This window comes from Hippopotamus amphibius, chromosome 2 (assembly GCF_030028045.1).
Source record: "Hippopotamus amphibius kiboko isolate mHipAmp2 chromosome 2, mHipAmp2.hap2, whole genome shotgun sequence".
Taxonomy (NCBI): Eukaryota; Metazoa; Chordata; class Mammalia; order Artiodactyla; family Hippopotamidae; genus Hippopotamus; species Hippopotamus amphibius.
The window spans coordinates 34,929,825-34,953,837 of record NC_080187.1 but is presented as its reverse complement, the minus strand read 5'-3'; the positions used below and the strand labels follow the sequence as shown (position 1 = coordinate 34,953,837).

General features: G+C 46.0%; 1 protein-coding gene across 1 annotated transcript; it reads left to right on the top strand.

Annotated features, from left to right (window-relative positions):
• The first annotated feature begins 60 nt into the window (after nt 1-60).
• Nucleotides 61-21,533, top strand: NANS (N-acetylneuraminate synthase). The gene is made up of 6 exons (XM_057724969.1): nt 61-309; nt 3,844-4,059; nt 14,439-14,538; nt 15,350-15,504; nt 19,299-19,565; nt 21,303-21,533. Exons 1-6 carry the CDS (start codon nt 178-180, stop codon nt 21,510-21,512), a joined length of 1,080 nt encoding a protein of 359 aa, XP_057580952.1. The 5' UTR covers nt 61-177; the 3' UTR covers nt 21,513-21,533.
• The last annotated feature ends 2,480 nt before the right edge of the window (nt 21,534-24,013 follow it).

The window sequence follows — 24,013 nt, the reverse complement described above, 5'->3', positions numbered from 1 at the left end:
CTGATTGGCTGTCGGGAGGAAGGCGGCGCTAGCGGATTGGCTGAGCGGCACCCGCGGGCTGACGTGGCTGGGCGGGTGTGTGGGCCCCGCCGGGCTGCTGACCGAACCGACCCAGGCGGCCGCAGCGGGACCCGGACGGGTGGTGCGGCGGCAGCGGGACCCGGACGAGCCGCTGCGATGCCGCTGGAGCTGGAGCTGTGTCCCGGGCGCTGGGTGGGCGGGCAGCACCCATGCTTCATCATTGCCGAGATAGGCCAGAACCACCAGGGCGACCTGGACGTGGCCAAGCGCATGATCCGCATGGCCAAGGTGAGGGGACCGGCTCGAGGACCCGGGCGCCGAGTGGGGGGCGGGGCCTGTGGAAGACCTGCCTGGGCAGGGATGGGGCGGTGCTGCGCGGAGCCGGGACCCTCCTCCTGCAGCCTCTCGGGGCCCTGCTTCCGGCCTGCAGTCCCGCTCGCCGGATCGCTTCCAGCTGTTTCGAGTCCTCTTCTTCAGCCCTCCGCCACCGTCCTGATTTGTTTGCATGACTGCATTTGCCCCCTAACCCGATCTCTCTCGCCCCTTTCTGGTGGCAGAATGATCTGTCCGAAACACAGATTTGATTAGCCGCCTGCCACCTTCAGTGGCTTCCCACTGCCCGCGGGTAGTTGTCGAAACCCTCTAACAAAGCCTTCAAGACCTTAATGACCTGGCCCATTCCTGCCCACCATTTTTTATCTCTGACCTCTTCCAGCGACAGTGAATTACTTCCAGGAAGTTCCTGAATGTTGCTGTTGTCTCTCTCACCTCCCATTCCTTGTACTTTCTTCATAGAGTTGAGGATCAAGTACGATAACTCTCACGTAAAGCTCTTAGTTCAGTACTTGGCAAAGAGGACTCAATACATGTCTGTTATTAGTGATATGATGTAAATGAACATTCATGCTGCCACTTCTCTTGGGTGCTTTCTCCAGTCCTTCCCCGCGAAGCTGAACTCCTGTAATTGTTCCCATCGTATTGCATTATCACTGTCTGTTTAAACTTCTGTCTCTGTTAGGCTGCCAGCCCTCTGAAGGGGAGGCCTGTCATGTTCTTCATTGTGACCCCAGCCCCCACCATAAGGCCTGTGCTGTGATTCCTTGGTTTAGAGGTAGCTCACGCCATCTTTTTTCCTTTCACTTCCCTTCAGTTAGTGATGTTCATTCAGTAATTCGCGATTAGGTTTTCTCTTACTTCTTCAGGACTAACTTTGCTTTTTTGGAATCCTACTGAATCGTAAAGATAATTTTATTTTTTAATTTTTTTAATTGAAGTATAATGGATTTGCAGTAACATTAGTTTCAGGTGTACAACGGTGATTCAGTATTTTTATAGATTATACTCCATTTAAAGTTACAGCAAAATAATGGCTATATTTCCCTGTGCTGTACAATATATCCTTGTTGCTTGCTTATTTTATACGTAGTAGGTGATTCTTCGTAATCTCCCACCCCTATCTCGCCCCTCCCCCTTTCTTCTCCCCACTGGTAACCATTAGTTTGTTCTCTAGGTCTGTAAGTCTGTTTGCAACCTAAGCCTCTGTTAACAGACGAATGGATGAAGAAGATGTGGTGTGTATACACAATGGAATATTATTCAGCCATAAAAATGAATGAAATTCTGCCATTTATAACAATGTGGGTAGACCTGGAGGATATTATGCTCAGTGAAATAAGTCAGGGAAAAACAAAAACTCTATGTTATCACTTACTGAATCTAAAAAATAAAATAAAAATACTTTCAAATAGTAACAATTGCTAACATTTTTGAGTGCTTACTGGGCCAAGTGCTTTAATTCCTACAACAACACAGTGGGGTAGGTGCTGTTGGTTTTATTTTAACAGCTCAGAGATCAGTGACTTGTCCGAGGGCCCACAGCTAGTAATTCATGGATTTCAGAGCTTTGCTTTGGATTTTTTGGCTAGGAAATACATGTAATCAAGCATGCATCTTGGTAAAAAAGTACTGCTAATTACAAAGGACAGATATCTCGAGTTAATGATTTTAGTGCTTTTCTATGTATGAGAAGATGCAAGAATCTGGGGTCATTAAAATTTTTCCTTAGATATGCATTTTAACTGTCTGGGGACTTTTTAGCTAAAGCACAGAATCCCTCATCCTGCTTTTTCTATCCTGAGTTCCTCTCAGGGCTCACTCTCTGTGAGCAGCTGCAGTGGGTTGCAACTTAAGCCTTTGTATAATTGGATGATAAGTGACATCCTTTATTCTTTTCTTTGTTCACCCAGTTATTTTTATCTTTATTACAACAAAATGTTATTATAATTATATAATGTGTATAAGATACAAATGTATTATAATTAGAGATTTGCTAATTGAATATACTTTTAACTTTCAAATTTTGATGCAAAGGGTGCGTCACACCTTGGCTCATTCTGTAGCTTGTTTTTTGCCAATAGAGGAGCAATAAAAGCTTGAACAAAGAAACCATCAGCATTAATGGTAAAACAGGGACAATTGTTGTGTTTTCTGAACCTAGACTTGACCATAGCATTGAACAGATAAAGAAATTTATCATATTTAGGAAAGAAGCTGAGAAAAGAAAAGGAGGAATCTGCTGTCCTCCCCATACAACTGCTGTCATGTGGAATGTAGTCAAACTTTATCTGATCTCTTATCATTAGTACTTTGTGCTATTTTATGTCATTTCACTTTACTACTTCCTGTAAAAGGAAGGTTTGCCTAGATGGAGACAAGCTTTTTAACTTCTCGAGGGTAAGTCTACTTCTTCAGACAGAGGTGAGAAGCAAAGGGAGGGAAGCAGTGCTCTGTGAAGACCACATTCTGCAGCCTTCAGGAAAGCCCTCTGGCCGGCTCTGCCAGACACTCACTGTGCAGCTTTGGTCGGGTCACTTTAGGCCTTGAGATCGTCATCTAAACAATGAGAACTCTGTTGCCCAAGGTCACTTTCAGGGCTAATTTTCTCTGAACTTCTTTCTAGCATCAGGTCCTGACCGTGCCATCTTGTGATTTTTCCAGGAGTGGAAGCAGCACTCTTAGCACAGACATTTCTGGAGCTGAGGTTTCTAGCAGTGTGAAGACCTCTGTGTCTACAGAAATGTCAAAAAGCTGAGACTTTAGAGAGTTTTCCTTAATCTTTCTATTGAGTGGTTTTAAAAAGCAATTTTGAGAGATTGGAGGCTGACTGGCAATAAACTTATAGCTTTTATAATCAGACAATCCAGCTTTTATATTATAACTTCCATTCAGTAAAGCTGGGACATTTCTAAGTTTGTTTGCTTGCTTTTGCCCCAGAACCTCTTGTTCAAACAAGATGCTGTGCAGAAAAGCACGTGTGCAGAACGGCTAAAAGCATAGTTGTTCCTTTGTTCCCACCCCTATCAGGGGCTCCTCAGAAAGTTACAGGTCCTAGAGCTAGTCCAAATGGCCATTTGTATAGATGGAGAATCTGAGTCCAGAGATAGGAAGTGACTTATCCAGGAGAGTCAGAGTTAAGCCAGATTCTGACTTTTTCCCCTAAATTCTGGTCCAGTGCTCATATCCTCTGCTGAGTTACACAACTTAAAATCTTGACTCCTTGATTAATTATTTTTAATATTATAATGCAAAACAAAGCAGCCCCCCCCCCGCTTTTTTTTTTTACATTTTAAGAGGGAAAAATAGAGGAGAACCCCCATCCTTTGAGACTTCCTTGCTCTTCCCGTTTCTCTTTGGGAGTTCTTAATGCCTTTGTCAATTGACATTGTTTTTAAAGATAATCATTTAATAGCAGTTGCCCCAACATGTCTCCTCTTTCTGAGAATCTGTGACCGGTCTTTAAAGGAACCCTAATGTGTGTTGCAGGAGTGTGGGGCTGATTGTGCCAAGTTCCAGAAGAGTGAGTTGGAGTATAAGTTTAATCGGAAAGCCTTGGAGAGGCCGTATACTTCGAAGCATTCCTGGGGGAAGACATATGGGGAGCACAAACGCCACCTGGAATTCAGCCACGCCCAGTACAAGGAGCTGCAGAAATATGCCGAGGAGGTTGGCATCTTCTTCACCGCCTCTGGCATGGATGAGGTGAGCCCTCTGCCTCGCTGTCGTTTGCCATTTTAGCAGACCGAGGGGATGACAGGTGGCCTGGTGGCTTTTGGCGTAGAGTCAGCTCCAGCCCTTGCTCATGTTAGACTTTTTTGTGCTTTCTGGACCTAGAGTTCCCCATAGCATGAACCAGGTAAGTGCCCAACTAAACAGGAGGCCGGGGGATCAGAGGCCCAGTGACACAGAGGACCATAGTTTCCAAAGCAGGCTGTCTCTGGGAGTAGGGGGGCAGCCACCCTGGAACTTCAGAGTCCCTCAAACCTGTGGGAGACCCCTCATTGGGCCAGTGGAAAGTGGCCTGGCCTTGGAGTCAGGAGACCTCAGTTCTGACAGGAGTCCTCCCCTTGCTGAGTGGCCGCGGCTGATCTGGCCGGGGCAGCGTTGCATCATCCAGAAGGGAGTGGCACACAGCACGGCCACGCGGACATCCTGGAAGAGTCCAGCTGGTGCCAGTTCTCGGGTCCCATCTGCTCTGTGACCTGCCTCAAGACTCCTTTATGTGCTTTTTTTTTCGAAGATATAAAAAATAAAAAAATTAACTATAAAAATAATATCACAGAAAGTTTAGAAAAAGAAAAAAGGGAGGAAAAACTGACCCATAATCTCTATATGGCAGCTCTTTTTATATATTTCCTCCTGAAGTTGTTTTCTACTCATATTTTATTGCCTGGTTGTTATATTTGTGAATGTTTAGTTCCGGGCATTCTTTTGCCCGTTAACATTATACCACAGCTTTTACCCATATCTTGGTTTTTTCCCTTGAGCTTATTGAGATGTAATAGACATGTAACTCTCCATATCTTGTGCTGAAAGTTATTAATGGCAGTGTAATGTTTCTTTTAAAGATTTATAATGTATGTAACCTTTTCTTTATGTTGGGACATGTGGTTGCTTTCAGTTTTTTTGTGCTTATAAATAATGCTGAAATGACCATTTCCTTTCAGTGTTTTGAGTTGTTTCCTTAGGATGGCCTTGCAGAAATGGATCATTAGATGAAGCATAACATTTTAAAGGCTCTTGAACCACTTGGGATTCTTTTAGTCAACTAGAATATTTGAAGCAACCAGTTCCTTCTCTAGGCCTCTGATCTTTTGTGTCACTGTTCCAACCCTAAAATATGTCTGTAAATTGAGTCAAAAGAAACATAACTCTAGCCTAAACCATTTGTAATTTTAAAAAGGGGGGTGAAGCAAAGAACCTAGGTGTCTGAGAAACTTGACAAGTCCAGGCTTTGGTTCTGTAGCCCACTTACAGTAATAATATTTTATCCCTACTATGCCCCATTTTGCAGATGAGAAAATGGAGACTCAGAGGGGCCAGAAAGTTTGTACAGTGTCGCACAGCTGGGAAGTGGGTCTTGAGGGCAGATCTGACGCCTAGTGCAGTGTGCTTTCTGCGGTCCCTCAGCTGCCACCTGGGCATCGGTCCAGGTGTATGTGGCTTCCCAGAGCTCAGCAGAGCCTTTGGGCTTCCCCCCTGCTCTTCACCACTCTCAGTGTTGGTGGCTGGAGAGGCTTTGGGCCTAAGAGTTGCCCTGGGGACAAGGGGACAGATTTTTAGGAAAACCTACCTAAAGCGATTGCTGGGCATTTTTCTGATCGCATCTTAAATAGTACCTCCTCAGGAAATTCTTCCTGTGCCCCTGCTTGGTTCAGGCCCCTCATTCTGCTGTGTTCTCTTGGCTTCTATAATGACTGCCAGCTATTGCTCCTTTCCACCAGGCTGTTAGCCCCACAGCATCCCCAGTGCCTGGCACATAGTAGGTGCTCAGGAGATATTTGTTGAATGAATAAGTAAATAAATAAGCCAAACAAAAGAGAGGGTTGGTGGCTTTTATCAGATCCTTAAAGGATCTGTAAATCAAAAAAGGTTAGGCAAGAAAGAATGTGGGCCTTGGCATCCGAAAAACTTGGGTGTTGTTTCTGGCTTTGCCATTAACTAGCTGAGTGATTAAGAGTAAGAATCTTTAATGTTTCTTGAGTGTTTATGATCTGCCAGTTTCTGTGCTAAGTATTTAATTTTTTAATTTTTAATTTTAAAGTTGAATGTAATTTATTCTGGCTGCGTTGGGTCATTGTTGCTGTTCACAGGCTTTCTCTGGTTGCAGTAAGTGGGGGCTACTCTTCGTTGTGGCACTCAGGCTTCTCATTGCGGTGGCTTCTCTTATTGTGAAGCATGGGCTCTAGGCACATGGGCTGCAGTAGTTGTGGTGTGTGGGCTCAGTAGTTGTGGCTCGCAGGCTCTAGAGCACAGGCTCAGTAGTTGGGCTTAGTTCCAACGACTGCTGCGGCATGTGGGATCTTCCTGGACCAGGGCTCAAAGCCGTGTTCCCTGCATTGGCAGATGGATTCTTAACCCCTGCGCCACCAGGGAAGCCCCTGTGCTAGGTATTTTAAATGCATCAGCTCATCTACTCCTCTTAACAACCCCTTGAGATAGGACAGTTATTATTCCCACTTCACAGATGAGGACCCGAGGACACAGAGCGGGTTCGTTGTCAGTAGCTGTTGATCAGCAGAGGCTGATTCCAGCCCGGGCGACTCCAGAGCCTGCCCTCCTGACCACACTCTTCTTGCATCTCTCAGCCCTGTCTCCTCACAGGTAAAGGGCGAGGGGGTGGATTAAAAACACCCAGCAGGTGGGCTTGACCTGCAGAGCATGGGCACCACCATGAACCCAGGTGCTGGCACAGTGTTGTTCATCGTCTGTGTGTAGGAAATACCTTGATAGGAAGAAGGTCATGCCCGAGAGATGACAGTTTTCATTCCGTGCTTGTTTCGCGTACTGTGTGTGCAGAACCTTTTGAGATTGCTCTTTGGTAACTGCCTGTAGGACGTGTTCACTCAGGGGCAGCTAAATCTTCGTCCTTAGGGAGGGCTGGTTTGGGTTCAGGAAACTACTGATCTTGTGCCAATTGTGAATAGGCTTACAATTCCTGGGTGAAACTTTTGGTCTCAGTGACTTGACGAGTCAGTAATGAGGCAGATTTGGTTTTGAAGGGCCCGTAAACAGGCTCTGGAGAGAATTTCCAAGGAAGTGTACAAAGGTATTTTGGATCCCTAGTACTGTCTTTGGAATAAGCATTGAGGCAGACCTCGAAGGTATTGCGGGTTCAGTTCCAGACCACCTCAAGAAAGTGATTATCTCAATAAAGTGAATCAAACGAAATTTTTGGTGTCCCAGTGTTTAAAGAACAGCTTTATTGACATAACTATACAGTTCACTCAATTAAATTGTACAACGCAATGGTTTTTAGTGTATTCACAGAGTTGTGTGCCCATCACCACAGTCAATTTTAGAACATTTTTATCGCCTCAAAAGGAAGAACTATACCCATTAGCAGTCATTCCTCAGTTCCCTCAATTCTCCCAGCCCTGGGCAACCTCTAATCTACTGTCCATCTCTATAGATTTGCTTGTTTTGGACACTGCATACAAATAGAATCAGACAATATGTGGTCCTTTGTGTCTGGCTTCTTTCACTTGGCATTATTTTTTCAGGGTTCATCCATATGGTAGCATGTGTCAGTATTTCATTCCTTTTTATTGCTAAAGAACATTCAATTTTATGGATATACTACATTTTATTTATATCGGTTGATCGACATTTGGATTGTTTCCACTTTTTGGCTAGTATGACTAGTATGAGTATTGCTATTACAAACATTCATGTACAGGTTTCATTTCTCTTGAGTATATGTGTGGTAACTCATGTTTAATTTTTTTGAGAAACTGCCAGACTGTTTTTCAAAGTGGCTGCACCATTTTACATTCCTACTGGCAATGTATGAGGGTTCCAATTTCTCCACATCTTCACCAACATTTGTTATTATATGTCTTTCTCGTTCTAGACATTCTAGTGAGTGTGAAATGGTATCTTAATGTGGTTTTGATTTGCATTATCTGATGGCTACTGATGTTGAGCATTGTTTCATATGCTTATTGGCTATTTGTGTATCTTCTTTGGAGGAATGTCTCTTCAGATCCTTTGTCAATTTTTATTTTAAAATCTTTTTATCATTTTTTTTTGGCTGCGCTGGGTCTTCATTGCAGCATGCAGGCCTCTCTAGTCGTTGCACACAGCCTCTCTAGTTGTGGTGTGCAGGCTCAGTAGTTGTGGTGCGCAGGCTCTCTAGTTGCAGCATGCAGGCTTTCTAGTTGCAGCATGCAGGCTCTAGAGCACTCGGGCTCAGTAGTTGTGGCGTGTGGGCTTAGTTGTGGCATGTGGAATCTTAATTCCCCAACCAGGGATCAAACCCAGGCCCCCTGAATTGAGAGTGCAGAGTCAACCACTGGACCACCAAGGAAGTTCCTGTTGCCAATTTTTTTTTAAAGAACTTTTATTGAGATATAATTGACATACAATAAACTGCATATATTTAAAGTGTACAACTTGATTTTTTTCCTTATTAGTAATGTATTACTGTGGGAGATTGGGTGTATGGCAATCCCAATCTCCCAGTCCATCCCACCCCAACCCCCACCTCATGTTTGTTCTCTACATCTGTGTCTCTGTTTCTGCCTTCCCTTTGCCAATTTTTAAATTGGGTTATTTATCTTTGCATATTCCTGATACAAGTCCCTAATCAGATACATAATTTACAAAAAATTTTCCCATTCTATTAGTTATCTTTTCACTTTCTTGATGGTGTCCTTTGAAGCACAAACATCTTTAATTCGATGATGCCCAATTTTTTAGTTTTTTCTTTTATGCTTTTATGTTTATTCTTGTAATGTAAACATTTCTCAGTTTTAAACCACAATGTGATGCCAACACACAACTCTCAGTGTGGCTAACAGCTAAAATAAAAAGTGATGATAACACCAAATTGTGGCAAAGATGAAGAGAAAATGGATCTCTCGTGCATTGTTAGTGGGAATGTAGAATGGTATAGTCATTCTAGGATTAAAAAAAAATTAAATTAAAATTGTCTCAAATTTTAAAAAATTCTTTGTTTTTTAAAAACAGCTTTATCTAGATATACTTTACGTACCATACAATTCTCCCACTTGAAGTGTACTGGTAGTTTCTTATAAAGCTAGACATGTGCTCATGATGTGACCCACCAGTTGTCATTTGGTAATTTATCCCCAAAGAAATGAAAACCTATGTTCACCCAAAAATCTGTGTATGGGTGTCCGTAGCAACTTTATTCCTGATAGCCCCACACTAGAACCCAAACTTTCTTTAGGGGGTGAATCATTAAATAAACTGTAGTGTAGCCACACCACAGAATACTACTCAGCAATTAAAAGGAGTGAAAACTGATAGATGCAACAGCTTGGATGGATCTCAGGGATATTGTGCTGAGTGAAAAAGCCATTCTCAGAAGGTTGCGTACTGTGTGGTTCTGCTTATAACATTCTCAGAATAACAGAATTATAGAGCTGGAGAGCAGATTAGTGGTTGTCAGGGGTTAGGGAGGGGACGGGATGGAGGTTGATGTGACTATAGAGGGGTAACATGAAGGGAGCCTTGTAGTGGTGGCATAACTCCGTATTGGACTGTGGTGGTGGTCGTGTGAGTCCTGGCACGTGGTAAAACTGCAGAGAATTAAATATGTGCACACTCAGGTGGGTACATGTGAAAATGGTGAAATCTGAAGGAGATCAGTGGACTGTATCAATGTTACCCTCCTGGTGGTGATATTACACTGTAGTTCTGCAAGATGTTACCATTGGGGGGAACTGCATAAAGGGTACATAACTATTATTTCTTACAGCTGCATGTGAAGCTAAAATTATCTCAAAATAAGTTTAAAATCTAAAAAAAAAATCCTCAGTTCTTATATTTTAATTCAGTAAATATGAACGGGTAGAACCTGCGTAAACAGAAGCTCTGTAGGGTCCTCAGTAATAAGAGTGCTCTCTAGCACAGACTCCGGCTGGATGGGCCCGTGGTTACGTGCACGGACTCCAGGGTCACATTTTGGGTTTGAATATGGTTTTGCCTGTCATTCCTGGTGAGTCCAGGTGGAGGTTATCTACCTTCTTTGTGCTTCTGTTTCTTCAGCTGAACCCATCTTGTAGGGTGGCTGTGAGGATTAAATGTGATTGCCTGTGTAAAGCGCAGCACACAGCTGGCACTCAGCGACATTGGTTACGGTTGAGGAAACAGCCTGGGCTGAGGGTCAGGACGTCCAGGTCCTTGCCCTGCTCTGCTCTGAGTTCAGCTCAGGGTGAGCTTGGCGAGTCCCTTACCTGCTCTGGGCCTCCATTTCCTTGTGTGTGAACAAGCTGCCGTGCAAAGGCTCTCCCTGCTCTGTTGTCCCAAGTCAGCATAGAATCAGAGACAGTGTCAAGATGACTTGGACCTGAAATGAGGACTCTCCTGTTCATTCTGTGTTTCCAGGCACCGGAGCTCCCAGATGTGGACGCTGAGGGGGGTGCATCTCCTTGCATCTGTGAGTGAGGCTGCCTAGGAAGTCACTTCTTTAGGCCGTTCACTCCCAGGTGGCTTCGAGGTGGGAATCGGGAGCAGGCGGGAGGAGAGGAGCCTGGCTGGGTGTTGGCTGCTGGGGCTGCCTCTTCGCGGGTACCCTCTTGGTTTCCCAGGAAGCACTTCTGTTTGGTGTATAACACATGCTGTGCAGTCACACTCTGAGTTCAGGTCCTGGTCCTGACACTTGCTCTGTGGGCTTGGGCTGGTCATGTAATCTCTTTGAGCCACAGGTGTCCCATCTATAAAAATGGGGTAATCAAGATGCCCAAACCACAGGCTGCAGTGAGGACCAAGTGAGATAAGCCTGGGGGCACAAGATTTGCACCCACTGAATGACAGCTGTTCTGTAGCTTGGAACTCTTTTCTCTGCTTCACACTAATAGGGCAGGGAGGCTCCTTTGTCCTAGGAATGCCATTTGTTCCCCACAGGTCTCCTGACTGACCTGGGCACAGGCAGAGGGGAAATACATTCTTAAGAGCCTTTGCAAGAGTTAATTTGCTTTGATGGCCAGGTCCCTTGGCTGAACCAGAAAGTCCTGTCTACCCAGCTGTTGGAGGTGGGTTGGTCCCTTGTTCCGTGTTTACCTGGCAAGTAGCTCTGAATATTTACCTACCCTAACTTCCTCATGGACAGTAGGCATTTATTGAGTGCCGATTTTCTCCATTCGGTGTGCTGTCCTAAGGGTGTTCTTTGTGTGCTGAGGAAAGGTTAAAGCATGGTGGAACTTTATGAAGACCAAGAAAACGATCAGGGCACCTGGTCAAAAGCTGCACAGAGGCATGTGGAACTTGGCTGAAACAAGCAGAGTGCCTTTGGTTTAAATGGAGAATTCTGTTGAGAAAGCAAACGGGGGCTGTGATGTAGAGATGGCCTCTGGAGGACCATTTCAGCAGGGCTGTCCTTCCCTCCCAGGGCCTGCCTCCACGGTGACCTCTTTCCTCCACCGCCCCTGCCACAGAGCACCCCCTGCCTACGTCGTGGTGCACTCTGACAGGGCCACCGGGCTGAGGGCAGGCCCAACCTTTTTGGCTCTGTGCGACACCCCATCATTTCCTCACTCCAGCACCCCCTGTTCCCCCCAGCTCATTACCACAGATCCAGAAACCGAGGGAAGTGCAAGCAGCTTTAGAAAAATCCCAGCTCCACTCCTGTCTTTTCTGTTACTGCTTCGATCAGCGGGACCCCAAATTTCTCATGGCACATGATGTGGAAAGGGGGTTCTGTGGGCACACATTGTGGGAAGTGGGTTCCTCATTAATCCATTACTTTGGAATCAAAGCCCCTTCCCCAAATAAACAAGGGTTCTGAGTTGAATAAGTGTGGGAAACACTGGGGTAAAATAGCTGGACAAGTGTATTTACTGGGACCCTCTAAGGGGGAGTCTGGCAGCACAGCGTTTCACCCAAACCTGTTTGCTTGTGGGACATTTTTCTGTGTGTTTAACCCAGTTGGATGCCCAGGGAGGGTCCTACTCTGTTGAGTTCCTTTCGGACAGACTCAGAAAGCCTTTGTGATGTGGGGTAGAAGGGAGGGGGAGTCGTGAGGCCGCCTGGCTGCATTGTACCCCTAGATGGAACGGGGACAGTGAGCAGTGTGCGCAGGGCTAGAGGAAGCCAGGGAGTCCAGAGGGAGAATGCAGTTACCGGCACTGACGCAGCCTGAGGGGCCCTGGGCGCAGTGATATTGCCTAAGGATGGAAGGCCAGCATCTTCCAGGTTGCTACTGAAGTCAGCACCCTTTGGGGAGATTAATCCCAGTTGGCAGTTTTCTAAATGGCCACTAGGTGGGGCTGGCTCCCCAGGAGGGCTGCAAAATAGGGAATTTGCCCTTTTCTTCACAGGCAGATTTTACAATCAGCGTAGGTAAGCTTTTTTTCTGCATTTGGCTCCTCCTTGCTCCTCTGTGCTCTGCACCTCTCCTGAGTGGGCTTATCCATCTCTTTATGCCCTTGGGGACTTTTTTCATAATGAGCCATGCTCTCACCAGTGGAGCATTATAAAGATGAAAACTTAGCATAGGGTTTTTCCTCTTAAAAAGATACTCTCTTTATCTGCCAGATAAAGGGAGAAGGGTGGGAACGTTAGACTTTGTTCAATAAATGTATTAAAAACACATGCTTTTCAGTTCCATCTTAGGGGTGATTAACAGTATGAGAGACACATACGCAGAAAGATTGACATAGAAAGCTGTGGAAGGGACGATAGAGACAAGGAAGACATAAAGCAGAAGGGAGGAGGCAGCGGTGGCTTAGCACCTTGGAGGTGAGTGGCGCTTGGATGGTGAGGGCCATCCTGAAAGGTTTCTCTTAGACCGAGGGGTTGCCATCTGCCTTTGAACTGCTCACTGGCTGGTTAGTCACTCTCTATATCTCTCTAGGAGCTCTAACCCCTACCTTATCAGAGGATCAGCACATGAGGAAAGTGATTCTCTGAGCGAGGCCAGTGATTGGAGTAGCTCATCACCTGCTGGGAAGATAAAAGGATGCTCAGGCAATAGTGGGTTAATATAAAGCATCTGCTGGCAGAAAGACCTTCTCATACGATTCTTTACCACCCCCAAGCCCTTTGGATTTTCATGCTGGTAACCCTGCTCCTTGCTACTCAGAGTATGATTCACGGAGCAGTAACAGTGCTGTTACCCAGGAACTTACAAGAAGTGCAGACTCTCAGGCCCCACTCTAGACCAGCAGAATCAGAATTTGCATTTCCTTTGGCCAAGATCCACGGCAGGTTTGTGTGCCTGTATTAAAGTGTGAGAAGCACTGGGACCTCCCTGGTGGTCCAGTGGGTAAGACTCTGTGCTCCCAGTGGAGGGGGCTCAGGTTCGATCCCTGGTTGGGGAATTAGATCCTGTATACATGCCGCAACTAAAGAAGCCTGGATGCTGTAACTATAAAGTCCACATGCTTCAGCTAAGATGTCCACATGCTGAAGATCCTGCAACTAAGATCCAGGGCAGCCTAAATAAATAATTAAATAAATAAATATTTAAATTAAATAGTGAGAAGCACTGACCTAGCTAATCAAGTCTTCCAAGCTTACTTCTGAGACTTAGCCAGAGTTTTAAGATAGGTAGAACTTAGATTTTGGGAAACATTCCAAGACATTGATTCTCTCTACTTCTGACTTTCAACTTCAAATTTTTAAAAATAATAATGAAAACTCTTCATTACTGGGGTTTCATGTAATTTTACATCAAACTGAGATTTTACACTTAAAACTTGTGGTCCACTGATTCCATCCAAGCATTTGCTGACTTGCCAATTTTCTGAGTATTGTTGATGAATCCCAGATAAGGATGGTGAAGAGCCCTAGAGAGGTAACCTCAAACAGTGATGTTGTGTCCAAAAAAGTGATGGAGGCTCGTTTTTCCTGTGGGCAGCATGGTTTGAGGTCTGAAAGCGCTTGGGTTGGATGGGCCCTGCCAGCTGTGGATCAGGGTCAGGGCTGGGTCATCAAGTGCTCCAGCTTCTCTACTTTTGGTGAGGATCGAAATGGCCTCTTTTCTCATTGATCGTGAGGAAGGGGTAAGGCTTCTGAGGGACATTCACTTTCTCAGTGCCTGCTTTTCTGGGTCAAGATTAGGTCATGACCCTTTCTCATTTGTTCACTGGGCCCCAGGCCCCTGGGGAAGGAAGGTCTGGCCAGGGGTCTGATTCTTTTCCAGCTTCTCGTAGCCAGTGTGTACCAGCACGCAGTGTTTGTTGGACACATGGATGGGTGGATATGAACGAAGGAATGTCTGAATTTGAATGAAATGACTGAAAACGAACCTGTGTCTGCTTTCAAATTGTTCAGAGAGTCCCTCTTGCTGGACAAGGGGAGGGGTTTTTCTGCTTGTATGTGGCTCCTCGCCTGTCTCGAGGACAGTGATTTTTAACAGTGGTGAAAAAGAGCTCCCTCTTTGATTTTTGTAGATGGCAGTTGAGTTTCTGCATGAACTGAATGTTCCATTTTTCAAAGTTGGATCTGGGGACACTAACAACTTCCCTTATTTGGAAAAGACAGCCAAAAAAGGTGAGTGTTTAATTTTTGTCATACAATCCGAGTCCAGACCTTTGTATTTTCACTCCGTTAGTAATAACTCACTAAAGGAGTCTCCTGAAGACAGATTTTCCAATCAGCATATACTCCCACTTTTTCATGTGCTGACTTGAAAGGAAAGAAATTAAAAATAAGTTTTTATAAGAATTTTTAAACTAAAATTATTTTTAATTTCTAAGAAAATATTTATATAAAATGAAGGATATGACAGTATATATAAAACTTCTTAGAGGAAGCTCCAACTTTGAGAAGTATTCTGTAGGTGATTTATAATATCCAACCTCTGCACATCATGATTTGTAAAGTGGTTTTACAACATGAGTGATCTCATTTGATCCTCATGACAGTCCTGGGGCTGAAGCACGTTATATGATGAAAATGCTTTCTACCGACTTCATAGATGAGGCATCTGAGACCACACAGCTAGGACGTGGCAGCTCTGGGCCTCACGCTCTTGAATTTGGGGCAGTGCTCACCCTACCATGCTGTGCAACCTCTTAATCCAATGAGATGCTCATCTTTCTCTAAACAGTGTGGAATTCCTCTTAATTTGGTTCACTTTGCTGAACGATAATGTTGTGGGGGTGAGGGGAGTCTACCTTTCCCATGATTGAGGGCAGGAACCCACCAGGCTCACCTCTGTTCCCCAACTGTGGTTGGCACAGTGCTTCAGAGATGTTTGTGGGGTTCAGTAGAATGACGAGAACAACAGCAGGGGTGCGCTTAAGGGAGCGTCTGAACCCCTAAAAAGAAAATGACGATGGTGTGGTGTTGGGTCCCTCAGGCCGCCCAATGGTGATCTCCAGTGGGATGCAGTCCATGGACACCATGAAGCAAGTCTATCAGATTGTGAAGCCCCTCAACCCCAACTTCTGCTTCCTCCAGTGCACCAGTGCGTACCCGCTCCAGCCTGAGGATGTCAACCTGCGCGTCATCTTGGTGAGCCCAAGGGAGGGCCCTTGTCTGATTGGGCCGTTGGCTGCGGGGGAGATGCAGCCAAAATTCTAGCCAACCTTGACATGCTTCCTAATTTGTTCATGCTTTGACAGTCTTGCTGTTAGAGAATCAGATTAGAAGCAACTATTAAGTTAAGGAGTCAGGTACATTCTAAAGATTATCTATTAAATTTTCTTAAAACCAATCTTAGTTTCTCTCATTATAAAATTTAAGGTGGCGTCTTCGTAATAGTCCATATACATTTTCTCTGCCTGTGTGCATTGGCCATTAGCCGTCCCTCTTCTGTGAATTGCTGGCTTCTCTCCTTTCTTAGTGAGTTGTGGGTTTGTTTCTGTAAACGATGCCTAAGGTTTACCACCTTCACCATTTTTTGGTGTGTACCATTTCAGTGGTATTAAGCACTTTCACACTGTTGTGCTACCATCGCCACCATCCATCTCCAGAACTTTTGCATCATCTCAGAGTCAAACTCTATCGTCACTAAACACTCACTGCCCATTTCCCCCTCCCTGAGCCCCTGGCAGCCATCATTTCTATTTTCTGTCTCTATGAATTTGACTACTTTAGGTATCTAAAAGAAATGAAATCATACAGTATTTGTCCTTTTGCGTCTGTCTGCTTTCACTTAACGTCTTCAAGGTTCACCCATGTAGTAGCATGTGTTAGCATTTCATGCCTTTTTAAGGCTGAGTAATATTCCACTGTATGTATGTACCACATTTTATCATTCATCTGTTGATGGACATTTGGGATGGTTCTACCTTTTGGCTATTGTGAGTAATGCTGTTATGAACGTTGGTGTACAGACACCTGTTTTCCTTCGTATTGAGTTGTAGGAGACCTTGAAATGTCTGGCGTTTCCTGCTCTGTTATTTACCAGCTCTCTGATTCTGAGTATCCTTGAGGGTCAGAGTTGTTACAGTGATAGCCTTGAGGGAGCTTTCTCTCTCCCATCATTTTGTCTGCTCCACCTCAATTGGTTCACAGGTGGTGGGGTCCAGTCCTAAAAGGAAAAGGACTTACTTACCTAAGATCTCGCAGCAGCCTGGTGGTAAAGCTAGAGTAGAATTGTCTCATTGTCTCCGTCCATCTCTATCAATTCCTCGTGGTAGCTCCTGAAGCATAACTTAATTGAAAATATATAGATGTGTAATTATTGTACAAAAACATTATAGTAAGAGTAGTGGAATTCTAAGTATACACACACACATAATCCTGATATTGCAATTAACCAGTTTTCCTTTTATACAAGGGTGAGTCAAAAATGATCCGCACTCTGGTTATATTAAAACTTCTGTTGGCTGCACTATCTTCTCAGTGCTTTCCGTTCAAGGCTACTATCTCCCCAGTCACTGCTGTGCAGGTGTGAACGTGTTAACATCAGTTCATTTGTAACTGTGGTGCGAGCAAAAATGGATGCTGCACCTGTGATTTGCATGAAAGAAGAGCAGTGTGCAGTGAATCGTTTATTTTTTTGTGGTCTGAGGGTATGTATGTCCACACACGTCTGGCCACACTGTCGACACTGCAGAAACTTCCTTTTGAGGTGTTAAAGCATCCTCCCTATAAGTCCTGATCTTGCTCCATTGAACTTTCACTTCTTTGGTCCCCTGAAAGCAGCCCTATGAGGAAGAAGATTCACTTTTGATAAAGTGAAGACAGCAGTGCATTCGTGGCTTGCAGCTCAGCCTAAAACATTTTTTAATGAGGGAATACGAAAGCTTGTTGACAGATGAACAAAGTGTATTGAAAAGCAAGGAGGTTATGTCAAAAAATGATGTATTTGTCTTTTCTAAAAGTTAATTAAGATAAATTCTACAGCCAGAGTGTGGATAATTTTTGACTCACATTCGTATTTTTCTTTCAGTACAGTATTTGACATTCTGGGGTTTTCTCCCCCGTGATTATGTAAGCTCTTATACATTTTTCTAGAGAGTCTTCATATTTAACTTAAAAAAAATTAACCATTTTTGAAATGACACAGCTATCTTTTTTTTTATAATAGATTTATTTATTTATTTATTGGCTGTGTTGGGTCTTCATTGCTGCACATGAGCTTTCTTTAGTTGCGGTGAGCGGGGGCTACTCTTCATTGTGGTGTGTGGGCTCCTCATTGTGGTGGCTTCTCTTGTTGTGGAGCACGGGCTCTAGGCGTGTGGGCTTCAGTAGTTGCAGTACATGGGCTCAATAGTTGTGGCACATGGGCTTAGTTGCTTCGAGGCACGTGGTATCTTCCTGGGGCAGGGATCGAAACTGTGTCCCCTGCATTGGCAGGCGGATTCTTAACCACTGTGCCACCTGGGAAGTCCTGACACTGCTGTCGTTTTTTTGTTTTCTTTAAGAACTTTTATTGAGATACAATTGACATACACTGCTATCTTTTAAACTAAAGTTTCTGTCCCTCCCAGTTCTGTCGTTGTCTCCCTTTCTAGCTTATCTCTAAATCATGTTATTTTTAAAATTTAAACATGATTTTTAAAAAATTTTTTGTACCAGTTTTCAGTCCCATCAATTTTTTAAAGTTAATTAAGTTATTTGGCTGTGTCGTGTCTTAGTTGCAGCACATGGGATCTTCATTGGGGCCTGCAGGTTCTTTGTTGCGGAATGTGGTTTTCTTTAGTTGAGGTGCAGGCTTCTCTCCAGTTGTGGCGCATGGGCTCTAGAGCATGTGGCCTCGATAGTTGCAATGTGTGGGCTTCGTTGCCCCGTGGCATGTGGATCTTAGTTCCCCAACCAGGGATCGAACCCGCATCCCCTGCATTGGAAGGCAGATTCTTAACCACTGGACCACCAGGAAAATCCCTAAACATGACTTAAAAAAAAAAACTCAAAAGCCCTGAAATATATAGCATAGAAAGTGAACATCCTCTGTAATCCCATCCCACAGAGATTACCGTAATTAACAGTTTACTGTATGTGATGCCAAATATTTTTCCTCAGTTTTCTTCCTTTGTGAAGCATGGTCCTCATTTCCCTTCCATTCCCACCCAAGTTATGTTCGTGTTCTCTCTCTTGAGAGCAGAGCACGGTCAGAGTGAAATTGCCAGGCTGTCCCTGCCGCCCCCCTCCAGGGCCCAGCCCACCCCTATCACAGCTGGGTGAGTCCTCTGACCTAGCAGCCCGCACTTCTTTGTCCATCACACACCCTTAAGCCTAGTTCCAAGGCCTTTGCCACTCAGCCATCCTAATCTTTTAGTAACTCCCATCTGGGTCTTTCCGCTGTACTTAAGCTTTCTGGTCACCCTCACTGACAAGGCTCACTTGACTTAGAATGTCTTTCGTGGCATCCAGTAAATTATAGATAACCAATTAATCAATTATTTAGCATTTCCACCACAGGATTGTTTTGAGATTGGGCTGTATGTATTATTGATGGTGATGTTTGTGCACATAGCACACTTGCTTTCAGCAGCTCCGGCTAATTAAATGTGACAGATGCTTTTTGAATGAGTTTAGGCATTCGGTTAGAGTTCTGTTATTATTCCTGGTGGTTTGCACAGTGTGAAACATTCTTCAGATGTGTTCCTGATAACAGCAGCCATTATTTTTTGAGCATTTACAGTGTGCTGAGTGCTCTCCATGCATTCACAGCAGCTCCCACCAGGTACTGTCATCCCCGGGAAGGAGAGGCTCAGAGAGCCTGGGAGCCTTCCTAGAGCTTCATGGATAGTAAGTGGCTAAATGGGGCCTCAGACTCAGATATGCCTGACTCTGGAGCGTATGCGGAAAGCACCACACTATTTAACTTTTCTTTTCTCCCCTTTTCTATTTTAAAGGAATATCAGAAGCTTTTTCCTGACATTCCCATAGGGTATTCTGGGCATGAAACAGGCATAGCGATATCTGTGGCCGCAGTGGCTCTGGGGGCCAAGGTCTTGGAGCGTCACATAACTTTGGACAAGACCTGGAAGGGGAGTGACCACTTGGCCTCATTGGAGCCTGGAGAGCTGGCTGAGCTGGTGCGGTCCGTGCGCCTCGTGGAGAGGGCCCTGGGCTCCCCGACCAAGCAGCTGCTGCCCTGTGAGATGGCCTGCAACGAGAAGGTGGGTTCTCCTGTTCTGCCAGGTGCCACTGTTGAGAGGGGCTGCATGGGCTTACCTGAGAGGTAGTTGGTACCAGCCTTACCTGAACCCAGGCCAGTGGGATGATGCAGGGATGTCGTTCTGTGCCTCTGAGTTTTGGGGGGTTCATATTAGCAGTGGGAGGAACTTGGTGTTTAAGGAACTTTAGCTGTTTCTCTGGTTCCCTGGCATCATATTGCAATTTTCCATTAAGTCTCTGAAGCCTGTGGCCCCAGCACCCTAGACCCCGGGTAAAGGTGTGGGGGGAGGGGTCTGGGCCCTTGCAAGGCAGGCAGGTAGGTCATGTCTGGGGTCCTGTGGAGTAGGTAATCCTTGAGGAACATTCAGGCAGAGGGGTTCTGCGAAGCCGTGGGAGGAGGACCTGTTCTACGTCAAGGCGTCCCTAAGCGCTGGAGGCACTGGATGGATGGCGGCGGGGGCTGTCACGGGGTTGGTGAGGGATGTTGCAAACGTTGCCTTAACCTTCAGAAAGCGGGGACGGGGAGGCCAGAGAACTCTGCCTGGCACACTGACCATCTGGGCTTCCCGGAAGCCATGGGCTAGACCTGGCTCAGCCTCTGAGTCTACAGCCAGGTGTCCTGGGGCTGCCAGGAGAGCAGACACTCCTTAAATGCTGCCGGCTGTCTGGGCCGAAGCAAAGAGCCAATACCAGGCCTGCTCAAGGATGCTGAGCAGGAGTGCTGTCTTCCATTCCAGTGGGACCTACTTGCTGCCCGCAAATTAAAGATGCACATACACCAAGAAATTAAAATAACAGTAAAAAAGACACAAACTACCTTATAGGGGAAGAGGGGAGAGAATTGGCCCAGAAACCAGAATGAGGGTTACAGTAGTTGAGCACTTAATTTGGCTCTGAGCCTCCCAGCTGCCTGGCCAAACAGTGAGATACCACAGGATGCAGAATCTGATCCTCAAATGCCGACAGACGTGTTGTCCTGGCATAAATTCCAGAACTGATTCCTTGGCCCTTACCTGGAAGATGCAGAGTATTAGACTAGATACTTTTTTGAACAGTGAGCTTCAGGTCTCCTTCGTTCCCCTTACCTGCCTGGCCTGTGTGCCCCTTCCTAGGAGGCCTCCTTCCATACTCACCATCTTGCGAGCCCTCTGTATTCCTATTGTACTGAGCAAGGAGGCTATAAGGTTTGTGTCCCTCGAGCAGCAGGCCAGGAGTCAGGAACCCCAGGCTCTCCTCCTGGCTCCTTGCAACCTTGGCCAGCTTATCTGTCCTCTGTGGACCTCCATTTCCCCATGATTAAAATGTGATACTGAACTGGACAGTGACCGACGTGATCTTAATTTTTATTTTCCGAGAGCAGTCTATGCTCCAGGCAGATAACATACGTCATTATCACTAATCTGTGTAGTCCTCTGACAGGTGGAGGCAGACATTTCCCACTCCACAGAGAAATTCAGCCACGGCTTGTACCCAGCTGCCTGGAATTTGCATCTGGCTCTCTTTGGCTACATAACCTGAGTCCTTTATTGTAAAGGCCCCTCCTCTGAGTCTCTGAGCCCACCCCACACTGGCCGAGTCCCTGCTGTGTGTGAGATATTGTTCTAGGCACCGAAGGGGAAAACAGAGTCCCTGCTCTGCAGGTACCTTGTGTGAGAAAACTGATCAGGGACCTTGGGGATAAAGCAACGTGTGCTGGTTATCTCTGTGAGGCTGGCACTGAGTCTTAATTTTATCCACAGCTGGGCAAGTCTGTGGTGGCCAAAGTGAAAATTCCAGAAGGCACCATTCTAACATTGGACATGCTCACTGTGAAGGTGGGTGAGCCCAAAGGCTACCCTCCTGAAGAAATCTTTAGTCTTGTGGGCAAGAAGGTCCTCATCACTGTGGAAGAAGATGACACCATCACGGAAGAATCGGTAGAAAATCATGGCAAAAAAATTAAGTCTTAAAATAAAGTGTCAGTCTTTGAATTCTGAATTGCTTTGCTGGTACCATCAGGTATATTTGGGTGAGATGGGGCAGGAATGGTGGTCTCCTGGGATCTGGCTTTCATCCACTCTCCACCCAGACAGTGGACATTTAGGGGCAGGCCCTGGGTCAAGCCCATTGGAGGAATACAAAGAGCAAATACGGGCAGCCTCTGCCTCAGGCTGGCCGGCCCGGAAGTGCCAGTGGGCGCAGAAGCATCTCATTACCGTCCAGTTGCAGTGGGGGTGCAGAGGGGTGAGTGCTGGCTGTAGGGGCCCTCTCCGTTCATCCTTCCTTCTTCCTGTCTGCCAACCCTAATGACCCCAAATCTCCCTTCCTTCCAGCTCTCTCTCCTTATCCCCTGCCCATCCTGGGGGTGAGTCTAGTTAGCTGTACAGCGATGACTAGGCACTAGAGAAGGGGTTGGTCAAAGTGTCTTGCAGGCAGAGGAATGCCCAAAGCACTCACAGCAAAGAGAGGGAAATGGCATTTCTTCCTTCTTTCACCAAATATGAAGGGCCTGCTATGTGCCAGGCCCTGCTTTGGGGCCTGAGGATACAGCTGTGAATCCCTTCCTTATGGGACTTCCGTTCAGATGGGGACAGATGCTCCATAAACCAGGAGTGCAGTAAGTAAACCACAGTATGTTAGAAGGTGCCCCGTGCAGTGAGGCGTGTGAGGGAGCTGGGGAGTGTGGGGCTTGGTGTATTTGCAGCTTGTGGTGACTTGTGAGTGAGCTAGCGATGCTGAAATGAGCCCTTCCATGATCCATCGTGGAATTACAAACCCAGCTAACAAAAGATCCTCACTGTTGGACTTCCTTGAACTGCAGCATGGACCTTTCACAGAGATTCCACATCATATTCCTCTTTGTTCTTTTGAAACAATACTGAGATTAATGATTATTTTCAGGTGTATCTTCAAATTCTTAATCTTTGTTCACATTTACTTGACCTGATTACTATAACTTCTCTTGTTTCAAAGTGTATCTTGAGGACTTCCTAGGTGGCACAGTGGTAAAGAATCCGCCTGCCAAGGCAGGAGACATGGGTTTGAGCCCTGCTCTGGGAAGATTCCACATGCCACGGAGCAACTAAGCCCGTGCGCCATAAAAAAAAAAAAAGAATAGGCTCAAAGTGTATCTTGGAGCCTCTTTTCGAATGCATAAATTTACCTTTTGAAGTTTCTTTACTTGTGAGGATAGGGCCTCCTTCTCCTGTGGATCCCAAAACAGTTTCTGGAAAGGCGCTGGTGTTTGTATGTATGGGTGGGGTGGGATTGGAATCCATGAAATTGACGTGCTAAGAGCTGGAGTGTGACAGCTTCTGTTTCTGGCTGCTGTTTACTCCCTTTCACTTCTCCCTATAAATAATCATGAGTAGAAAATCAAAATTTCTGATTCCATAGGCTTTTTTTTTCCTACAAGAGCAGAAATGACATTAAATATCTGTGACTTCCTAACAAGAAGAGACTTAGTATCATAGTAGACGGATGTGTTCTGGGGCCTGGGAACAGGATGAGGGTCTGAAAGGACAGGAGGGAAGAGCCAAGCCGGGGCTCTGGCTGAGAACATGCAGCAGGCAGTTTCTAGCAGGGAACCAGTCAGTTGCCTCCAGGTCCTGTCAGACTGGAGTGTTAGAGGGGCCTGGGCTGCTCTGTAGACCTCAGCTGGATTTCCCTCAGATGGAAGGAGCCAGTGAGGCTCACACTTGGGAGAGCCACTGAGGGCATAGGTCTTAACTTTGCCTTTTGAGTAGAGGACTGTGTAAGGTGTTGGAGAGAACTGTGAAGGAGGGGCATTGTCTAGAACATGCGTCCCATCAGGGTACGTAGAGAAAATGATAGCCTGGGTATGACTTGTGTGGGTAAAGTGTGGGACTGCCTGCAGCCAGGAGCAGCTGGCCACCTCATGCTGTGCGAGGCCCTGAGGGCAGGAGGATGGATATCTGGGCACAGCTCTGGCCCATTCGTATGTCCCTGAGCACGTGCCAGGTGGGAGATCCAGTGCTGGGCCCACAGTGAGGCAGCAGACAGTCCCTGTAGGAGAGTTCACAGCCTCTTGGGAGCAGGTACTTCCGCAAATAGTGCCCTGCCCTCCATGTGTGGATTGCTGAAATGTTTTCCAAGTCATGGGAGCTACGGGAGCAGGGATGGGAGAGGAGGCACTGGCCAGGGAAGCTCTCCTGGAGGAGGTGGCACTTTAGTTCAGCCTTGCACGTTGAGAAGTGACTGAGGGAGACAGTGTAGGATTTGGGGCATGGGAAGTGCCCTGTATGTCGAGGTGATAGTTGGGCAGGGAATGGCCACAAGGAGAGGAAGGAAGGGATTTGGAAGGTGGTCAGGAAGGAAGCAAGGGCTTCAAAGCCTGCTGACTTTGGACTGTGTTCTGTCGGCAGTGGGATGCCATGGAAGGCTTCAGAACAGGACATGGTGGACTCAGCCTCGGGCCCCCCCACTGCTATGCTTACCCTCCCCACCTCGG

Excerpts from the sequence above, each read along its gene's own strand:
- NANS (XM_057724969.1), top strand. The coding sequence starts at position 178 with ATGCCGCTGGAGCTGGAGCTGTGTCCCGGGCGCTGGGTGGGCGGGCAG. Across the intron at positions 4,060-14,438 it reads CCGCCTCTGGCATGGATGAG|ATGGCAGTTGAGTTTCTGCA; the intron begins GTGAGCCCTCTG and ends TGATTTTTGTAG. Across the intron at positions 14,539-15,349 it reads GGAAAAGACAGCCAAAAAAG|GCCGCCCAATGGTGATCTCC; the intron begins GTGAGTGTTTAA and ends TGGGTCCCTCAG.